The sequence below is a fragment of the Cetorhinus maximus genome, chromosome 15, assembly GCF_964194155.1.
Source record: "Cetorhinus maximus chromosome 15, sCetMax3.hap1.1, whole genome shotgun sequence".
Taxonomy (NCBI): Eukaryota; Metazoa; Chordata; class Chondrichthyes; order Lamniformes; family Cetorhinidae; genus Cetorhinus; species Cetorhinus maximus.
The window spans coordinates 17,087,738-17,097,660 of record NC_135893.1 but is presented as its reverse complement, the minus strand read 5'-3'; the positions used below and the strand labels follow the sequence as shown (position 1 = coordinate 17,097,660).

Genomic DNA, 9,923 nt, shown 5'->3' with positions numbered 1-9,923 from the left:
CTACATTAAAGGCACAATATGGCACAATGTGGTTGACTCTTAAATGCCCTCTGAACAAAGGGCAATTAGGGATGGGCAATGAATGCTGGCCTAGTCAGCGACACCCACATCCCATGAACGAATATTTTTTAAAAATGTATAAGCAAGTTGTTGTTGATGGTCCAAACGTGGGAGACAAATCTGCACTGCACTGGGATAGTGGTTAATAATCATTGTTTGGCCTAAGAAAAGCAGATTCATGGAGGAGACAGGAAAAATTGAAATGAGAATCAGACAACTTTAAAATGGCAGATAGTGCTTTGATGCAGAATTTTTCTTTAATTTGAAAGATACTTGCTTTTGGATTCCAAAAGGAAACCTTAATATGAACATTTCCACGAAATCTCCACACGCTTGAATATATCCTGGTCCTGTTTATGGTAACTCAGAGCTAGGCTTAGAATCAAACATGTTGTTAGAAAAACTAGAAAATGCTGGAAAGCACAGTGAGTCAGTCAGCATGCAAAAGAGGAAGGACAGCTTAATATTTCAGGTAAGCATCCATTTTTATTTCAGATTTCCAGCATTTACAGTTTTTACTTTTCATATTTAAGTAAGTTATGCATTTCCTTTCCCTCTCCCTCAACCATGCAGAGGTAATAAACTGTACTCAATAGAATGTGGTCATTTTTTGTGCACATTTTTCTCATCAAGGTGAGGGATGTCATTGCTGGGGAATGGGACACTTTCATTTCAGGCGCCCATAGCTGTCCCAAGTCAGGTACCACAAGGATTAGATGCAGAGCAAAGCTCCTGCTACACCACCCAACAAACACTCCCAGGGCTGGTACAGTACTTGATAGATAGAGTAAAGCTCCCTCTACACTATTCCAACAACGTGCCTCAGCTCTAACGTCAGAAGGGCACTCTTGATTGCACCAGTACAACCAGCTCACTTCTCTTCAGTGATAATGCCAATGTAGTCCAATTTATCCAAAATGTTGTAGATTTTGAGAAATGAGCCCAGGCCCAGTAGAAACACATTTCACGAAGGGCCCTTGGTAGAGGAAACGTTCATTCCATCGGTCTGGCTGGATGCGTAACTGGAACCCAGAGGTGAAAGACTGGTCGAGTCATTTTTTAAAAAAGTTCAATGTAAAATATCACTAATTTTAACATCTTTCTGAATAAGATGCAACACATTTTGGTCCAGACAAAATAAAAAGCAGTTGTAACTATTTTCTACAAACCATGATTATCCTCTGTTTACAGTAAGAGACTGATAGTTATGGAAATTACTTTCCTGATACAATATGTTGGTATATTGCAATACTGCAGCATCCCTACACAGTATAAAGCAGCCCTCCATGGACTTGTTTTTTGGTCAAAAACGAACAGTCTTTAGGTGAAGTACCAAGTTTATAACGAATGGCTTTGTCAAAGCAGTAGCTGCAGCGAGTGGCCTCTACAATTCGCACTGTGTTTCCAGGCCCCACCATCCACAACACAGCATCCCTGAACAGATAAGCCCTCTGCAGCACCACATCCTTGCTCTAACAGACTGAAGCTAGCTAACATATTCTCAACAGCAACAGCCGTGGAATTCTTTTCAAAGCTGAAATCAAACAATATTCAGGTGCTAAGGATTAAACGGTAGCCCATGTATTCACGGTCCGTTTTGATTGCGCATTTCTCTCTTCCCACCTCTTCTCACTTCATGGCTCTAATTTGGCACCTTTGATGAAAGGAAGCCGTGTTGGAATCCGCTTCTTGTATTGCTCATAGTCTTCGCCAAAAAACTGAATCAGGGTCATCTCCTCTTCCTCGATGCGTTCACGGAAGAAACGCCACGAAGCCAGCGTGTATCCTACAATGCAGATGGGGTTACACAAAATGACCTGAAAGAAAGAGAGACAACAATTAGCTCGTTACTTGGACAATGGCTGTTACAGTTTCATCTCCCAGTACACATGTATTTTAGAGCAGGGGAAAAAAGAAAAAAAAGCTATAATTGTACTCTAATTGCACCACAATGCAATTGGGTGTGCTAGATCCAGTACCAGCCACAGTCCCTGGTGCAAGTGGAGTTTACAGAGCAGCAATCTTTAAAGCTTGCCCGAACCACACAACTTATTTAATGTGTCAATCAGCCTGGAGAAATAAACCAATCATATGAATCCAGACCATTGCAGTCCCTTTTCATTGAGTGCAGGAACCCTTCCAGATCCTAGAACCTAATCACCTTCCAAGACACTACAGGAGTCTAACTGATACATGTGACCTTCCAGTGATGCTCTCTTTTCTCACTATACCGCTTGGAGGTCAATGGAAAGAGGTTTGTCTTCCTGTGCCTTAACTGTTAGCTCTCTGTCCCTGCAGAAGGTTGGTCCCACTTTGACTGTATCACGTAATGTCAGCGGCACCAGGAGTAGCACACACCTGCCCCCAACGGCACCACTGAATGTGCGGAAGCCAACAATGAACCTACCTGAGTGCCGATACTCCAGTAAAACCATCCCACATAGGAGGGGTGCCTGGACCAGGCGTAGACTCCAGTGGTGACAAGCCTGTGGGTCTCAGCCTTCTCATTCTGTACAATATGATTGAAGTTTGACCCAGCAGTCAGCATGGCTGCCTTGCGCAGCGACTCTCCAACCAGGACCATCAGCAAACCGAAGAAACTGAGCCACGTGATCTGCTTCAGGCCTTCAAATGAAAAGCAAAACAATTTTTTTTTTATCATTAAAACAGAACAGAGTGCACATAACAGGCTTGTCAGCAAAGCTAAAACACATTGAATAAAAAGGGCAGTGGCAGCATGGATCGAAGTTGGCCAAAGGACAGAAAAGAGTATTGCTGAATGCTTGTTTTTCAGACTGATGAAGATACAGTGTGATTCACCAGGGATCAGTACTAGGACCACTGCTTGATATGTATTAATAACTTAGACCTGGGTGTACAGGGCACAATTTCAAATTGTGCAGATGTCACAAAACTTCGAACTGCGGTCAACAATGAAGAAGATGGTGATATTCTTCAAGAGGCCAGACGGGTTGGTGGAATGGGCAAACGTAGCAGATGAGATGTAAGGTAAAGAAGTGCGAAGTGATACATTTTGGTATGAAGAAAGGGCAGAAGCAAATAAGCCAAAGGGCACAATTCTAAAGTGGGTACAAGGGCAGGGGGATCTGAGATTATATGTGCACAAATTATTGAAAGCGACAGGACAGATTGAGAAAGCTGTTAAAAGCACATAGGAATCCTGGACTTCATAAATAGTGGCATATAGAATATAAAAGTAAGAAAGTTATGCTGAACTTTCATAAAACACTGGTTCATCCTCAACTAGAGTATTGTGTTCTATTCTGGGCACCATGCTTTAGGAAGAATGTGAAGACTTTAGAGAGGGTCCAGAATAAATTTACAAGAATGGCTCTAAGGATGAGGAACTTCAATTACGTGGATAATTGGAGAAGTGGAGCTGTTCTCCTCAGAGCACAGAAGGTTGAGATTTGATAAAGATGTTCAAAATCATGAGGGGTCTAGACAGTGTAGGTAGAAAGAAACTGTCGAAAACAATAGGACACCAATATTAGGTGAACGGCAAAAGAGCTTGAGGCTACACCAAGAAAAACCTTCATATGCATACGTGGTTTGATCTGGAATACACCGCCTGAGTGTGTGGTGGAGCCAGATTTAATCATGGTTTTCAAAAGTGAATTAAATAAATACTTGAAGGGAAAAAATTGTAGGGCTATGGGGAAAGGACAGGGGAGTAGGGCTAGTTGGATTGCTCATGAAGTACGCCGGCGTGGAATTAATGGGCCAAATAGTCTCCTCCTGTGCTGTAACCCATTCTACAATTCTAATTGTTCCAGTTACCTAATCATGTGCTCCTTTTGCTGGAGTGGATGAAGAGTCCTGAGTTTTATGTTGACAGACTTGCAGGATTACTCCCTATCCTGATCACTCCAAAAATGCAGTCATTGGCATGAAATTGAGCTACAAAAGCAGGGAGGTCCCAGGTTGGATAGCTGCTCCAGGAATTTGCTTATCTCAGTCGAGGCGACAGCTAGAACATTACGTATAAGTCACAGTGCCCTGGGCTCGAGATGCATAAGTAAAACATGCGCAATTACTACCAAGGGGCTGCTGTCATGAAGTGAATGTCCCACAAGGATAGAACTGGGCTTTGATCTGCATGGTCAGCTGATTAATATAGTGCCAAAACTGAATGAAATTGTGACGGAGCAATTTTGCCTTAACACACCTGACCAGCAGTGTGTAAATCTGGACACATATAATGAACTACGCCAGATATATAATGGGCAGGGAAATTCTGTACTCAGTGCCACTCCTCAAACATGACACCACACCCTATGAATCCAAGAACGAAACAATGCCACGACATGCTCACGCACCTGGAAAGAGAAGTTTCTCGATCGTGAATTCCACCCAGGATGACATGGCTGCAAGCTTATATTCCACACTATGATTTAGCAGGAAGGAGTCGAGAGAGAGGGACTTGGGATTGATAACCGCAGTCACCAGGAATTCCGAATAATGGAAAAAACTCAAAGAGCACAAGTACCTGTAAAAGAACAAACAGAAACTTTCAATATTACTCTGAAATGCAAGAGCTCTTTGTGTCAACTACTAAACAGAGAAGCGTCATCACAGAGTCACTATCTGAGGTAACTAGTCAGAGGGAGAAATATTGAGACGACAATTACTCTGCCAATGTTACAACATTTCTGTAATCTGTCTGGGTGCCAGGAAGTCACTCACAATGTCTGAGTGTATTGCTCCTTTTTAATTTTTGCAGCAGATGGTTGCTGGGAGATATTTTTGTTGAAAGGAAAAGATACAAAACACAAGTACTTAGTCCTAAAGTCATTATTCACATCTGTACATCCCTATAAAATATATATATTTGCGAATCTTCCATAACATTCCTCTCAGTTGATGCCAATGAGCCATATTTGCTTTAACAGGATAAAATGACACGTGGACTGGAAGAATTAGCAGACATTAGTATTAGAGAATCAACTTTCAAACCAGTGAGCAAAATCGAATATGAGGTGACATTGAACAAGTAAAGTTTATTCTGACAGTCAGCTTACCAGCCAAAGTGTTGCCATGATGATCCTCCAAAACTCAATAATAAACCACAGCCACAAACAAAGCCAAGGAAACAGGCCCTCACAGCAACCTAGGGGCAGACATCAAAAGTTGGGAAATATATTTGAGAAACAGCCTCAAGTGATTCAATAAGAGCTCAAACAGAGCAGTCACAAGTAGCTAGAACAGTTCAAAATAAAAATGCTATAATTGAGAAAAGGGATGTGACCCAGAGTTGAACCCACTAGTCCTCCAACTCACCCAACACATTCACCGGCTTTTTGATCGCCCATATATCTTCCAGCCAATTTGAGGGGGGAGCTGGTCAGAGAGGAAGATGGGAATAAGCTTTTGTTGACTCCCAAATTCCAAGATAAGAGATAACTTGGAAAGACTGGAGACAATTTTGGAAGGAGAAAAACATGATCAGTGGAAGCCAACAACACAGGTAAGGAAGAGCCTATAATTATGCAAATGGAGTTTAGGATTAGAAAGCAGCTCAGAAGCAGGACTTCAGTGTTGGTAATCTCCAGATTATGTTCCCCTGCCATGAGCTGAAATAGGAGGGGATAGGAAGATTAGTGACCTCACATGTGGCTAAAGAGTGATGTCAAGTGGAGGGTTTCCAATTTATGGAACAATTACATCAGTTCTGGAAAGATCGGATATGATGGGCTATTCTGAACAGGAATGCAGCCCATGAACTGGGAAATGGATAAATAGGAAATGAAGAGTTGTCTAAACAAGGAAGGAAGGGAGGGAAACACATCAGGTTATATTTAGAATAAATACAAATGGAAGAGTGTGGATATCGGTGAAGAAGGGAATACATAATGTAGAGCAGACGAATATATGCAGAAATAAAAACAGAAAATGCTGGGAAAAACTCAGCAGGTCTGGCAACATTTGTGGAGAGAGAAACGGAATTAACGTTGAGTCCGTATGACTCCTCTTCAGAGCTGAAGAGAGGCAGAAATATGATGGATTTTATACAGTAGAAGAGGTGGAACAAAATAGGAGGTCAGGGTTAGGTGGGAGCTCAGGAGAGGTTTGACAAAGATGTCATGGGCGCGAGACAAGGGGAGTGCTAATGGTAATGTTAAAGACCAAAGAAGGTGCTGATGGTGGCATAAAGGTAAGATAGCAGAATGTGGTGATATTAATAGCGGAACAAGGGACAGCACTCTGTGAAAGCAAAACATAAGAACAAATGACAGATGGCCCTGTGAGGTGTGGCAGGGTGGGGAAAAAACTGGATTACAAAAAGGGGTCAAGATGGAGGAGAGCGCTCATGGTCTGAAGTTGTTGAGCTCAATGTTAAGTCCAGAAGGCTGTAAAATGCCTAATCAGAAGATGAGGTGCTGTTCCTCCAGTTTGCATTGTGCTTCATTGCAACTTTGCAGCAGGCCAAGGGCAGACATATGAGCATGAGAGCAAGAGAGAGAGTTGAAATGGCAAGTAATAGGAAGGTCTGGGTTATGCTCGCGGACTGAGCGAAGATGTTCTGGAAAGCAGTCACCCAGTCTGCATTTGGTCTCCCCAATGTAGATGAGACCACGTCGGGAGCAGCGAATGCAGTAGACCAAATTGAAGGAGTTGCAAGTGAAGCACTACTTCACCTGAAAGGAGTGTTTGGGCCTTGGACGGTGAGGAGGGAGCTCTGAAGGCAGATGCGGGGAGATGGGCTGGACATGGTTGAGGGCCCTGTCAACCACCGTGGCTGGGAAACCTCGGTTAAGGAAGAAGGAAGACATGTCAGAAGTGCCATTTTGGAAAGCGTCATCATCGGAACAGATGTGACGTAGGTGAAGGAACTGAGAGAATGGGATGGAGTCCTTTCAGGAAGCATGATGTGAGGAGCTGTAGTCGAGGTAGCTGTGGGAGTCAAAGGACTTGTAGTGAATATTGGTGGACAGTCCATCACCAGAAATTGAGACAGAAAGGTCAAGGAAGGGAAGGGAAGTGTCGGAGATGGACCATGTGAAGGTGATAGAGGGATATAAATTGGAAGCAAAATTGATAACTTTTTCCAGGTCCAGACAAGAGCATGAAGCAGCACCGAAACAGTCATCGATGTACCAAAAAAAAGAGTTGTGGGAGGGGGGCTGAGTAGGACTGGAACAAGGAATGTTCCACATACATAAAGAGACAGCATAACTGGGGCCCATGCAGGTACCCATAGCCACACCTTTGATTTGGAGGAATTGAGACAGGTTTAAGGAGAAATTGCTCAGTGAGAGAACAAGTTCAGACAGACTGAGAAGGGTGGTGGTGGATGGGGATTGTTTGAGCCTTTGTTCAAGGAAGAAGCGGAGAGCCCTCAGACCATCTTGATGGGGGATGGAGGTGTAGAGGGATTGGACGTCCATGGTGAAGAGGTGGCGGTTAGGGCCGGGGAACTGGAAATTGTTGATATGACGTAGGGCATCAGAGGAATCGCGGATGTAGGTGGGAAGAGACTGGACAAGGGAAGAGAAAACAGAGTCAAGATAGGAAGAAACGAGTTCCGTGGGGCAGGAACAGGCTGACACAATTGGTCTACTGGGACAGTCCTGTTTGTGGATTACTTAGTTAAATTAGATTAGTTCGTTCAAATGGTCTGTTTCTGCACTATAACTTCTATGTAACTCTATATAAAAATAGGAAGACAGACATGAAAAATTGGGACTGTTTTTGTTGGAACAAAGGACATTACAGGGTAATTTGAGAGGTGTTTAAAATGAAGAGATAGGACAAAGATGACAGAAGCAGACTGTTCCAGTGATTGATGTGTCAAGAACAGGATTACACATACGAAATTTATGGCAAGGAGAAATTTTTTTAAAAACGAAGGAAAAATTTCAAAAAAAACACACGAGGGGGATGTCAGGCTTTTTAATGCACTACCAGAGTTAATGACTGAAGCAGGCACCAGGACAACATTTAAAAACAAGTAGTTGATGGAAAAAGGGAGAGTTGGTACACACAAAGGATTAAGACAAATATGTATTGATTGATAAAAGCAAAATACTCCGGATGCTGGAAATCTGAAATAAAAGAAAATGCTGGGAAAACTCAGCAGGTCTGAAGCACCTGCGGAGAGAGATACAGAGTTAACGTTTCGAGTCTGAAGAAGGGTTATACAGACTCGAAACATTAATTCTTTGTTTCTGTCTCCACAGATGCTGTCAGACCTGCTGAGTTTTTCCAGCATTTTCTATTTTTATTTTATATTATATATGTAATGATTGAGCTGAATGATATTTGTGTTGCAATTATCACCTTTTAAATAAATTGTTCATGTCTAGGATCTATTTTACATCTGCTTTTCACATTTTTAAATTTATGACCCCTTATCCTAATGATCCGACTTACCTTGAAACTAGATTAACTTTCTCTATACATGACACCAGAAGGATTTAAATTAATCAGCTTCCTTAATCACCAATCTTTACACAAGTCTAAATTCAGAGCGTTGTTGCCTAACCCTCTCCACCTCTCTCTCCTTTAAGGCACTTTTCAAAATTTATCTTTGACCAAGCTTTTGTTCACCTGTACTAAAATCTCATGAGACTCTGTCAAATTTTGGTTGGCGATATTGCTGTGAGGCACCAGGGAACATTTTACTATCTTGAAGGTTTCTCAATCAATGCAAAGTTATTGTATGGACACGTCACCCTTTGGGGTGAAACATTAAATTGACAGCATCGTTTGCCATGGATCTTAAAATCCCTTGGCACTACAGAGAAAAGGATCATATGTTATGCCAATATTCTTCCCTTAGCTAAGAGCAAATTATTGCGGATGCTGGAAATCTGAAACAAACACAGAAAATGCTGGAAAAACTCAGGTCTGACAGCATCTGAAGCATCTCACTCTGAAGAAGGGTCATGCGGGCTCGAAACGTCAACTCTGTTTCTCTCTCCACAGGTGCTGTCAGACCTGAGTTTTTCCAGCATTTTCTGTTTGTTTCACTCTTCCCTTGGCAATCTGTTGCCCACTTGTATGAGATGCCAGAGGGCAAATGCTGTGTAGAGCTGCATCTCGGCGAGATTTTACTGAACTCCTGAAGTTTGGATTAACTTAACACGTGTACTTCTTGTGCAGCGAAAACATTATCTTAAGTTAATGTTACCCGGTTTGGTGGGGGGGAGAGAGAGAGAGAAACAACCGGCAGCAGATAAGGGAGCAGCGCGAATATGCTCTTCAACTGCAGGAGGCATCAGGGCCAGCTTCCCAGGCCAGTACCCGCTAGGGGTCACTGCACAACAACTGAGCTGAGAACAGCCGCCGATTTTCCCTTTTATCGCCCGGAACCACCCCTCCCCCGCGGCCTGAAACTAACTGAGCAAAGAGCGGGGATCCCCTCACCTCCCCCCGCCCCGCCGAGGCGTGTCTCCTCCCACCGCCAGTTACCTGGTAATGGAGACCCCGGTATAATAGCAGTAACAAGACGTTAATGACAGCCAGGTAGGTACCGAGCAGTGCGCGGGTGATGAAGCCGGACTGGACCCCACTAATCCCTGGCACCAAGGTGACCGACACTCCAAGCGCGAAGCAGCCGGCGCTCAGTCGGCCCTCGGCTACCAGCCGGCCTGCCATCGCCCTGCCCGGTATCGCGAGACTTGGCAGCAAACACCGCGAGAGTTCACGCAATGCACCCAAATATCGCGGGACTTCAACCCGGCGAACTGACACTCCGCGCAGCCGCAGAACTCTCAACATCCCTCCAGTGGACACTGGGCACTGATATCCTAATTCTTTCGAGTTATCAACAGTCACAGATTGCAACTCTTTTGAGTACAATCACAGTTCTTGGTTTCCGGGAGTGGGGCATGAACCCA

General features: G+C 43.5%; 1 protein-coding gene across 1 annotated transcript; it reads right to left on the bottom strand.

Annotated features, from left to right (window-relative positions):
* Positions 1-526: 526 nt before the first annotated feature.
* On the bottom strand, positions 527-9,712 carry icmt (isoprenylcysteine carboxyl methyltransferase). Its single transcript, XM_078557924.1, has 5 exons — positions 9,496-9,712; positions 5,103-5,191; positions 4,401-4,570; positions 2,468-2,685; positions 527-1,877 (listed from the first exon to the last, which is right to left on the bottom strand). The coding sequence occupies exons 1-5, from the start codon at positions 9,679-9,681 to the stop codon at positions 1,695-1,697; spliced, it is 846 nt and encodes a 281-aa protein (XP_078414050.1). The 5' UTR covers positions 9,682-9,712; the 3' UTR covers positions 527-1,694.
* Positions 9,713-9,923: the final 211 nt, after the last annotated feature.

Coding starts and splice junctions, on each gene's coding strand:
- icmt (XM_078557924.1), bottom strand. CDS start 9,681: ATGGCAGGCCGGCTGGTAGCCGAGGGCCGACTGAGCGCCGGCTGCTTC. Junction 5,192..9,495: donor ACCGGGGTCTCCATTACCAG/GTAACTGGCGGT, acceptor GTCTGCCCCTAG/GTTGCTGTGAGGGCCTGTTT. Junction 1,878..2,467: donor ACTGGAGTATCGGCACTCAG/GTAGGTTCATTG, acceptor TCTTTCTTTCAG/GTCATTTTGTGTAACCCCAT.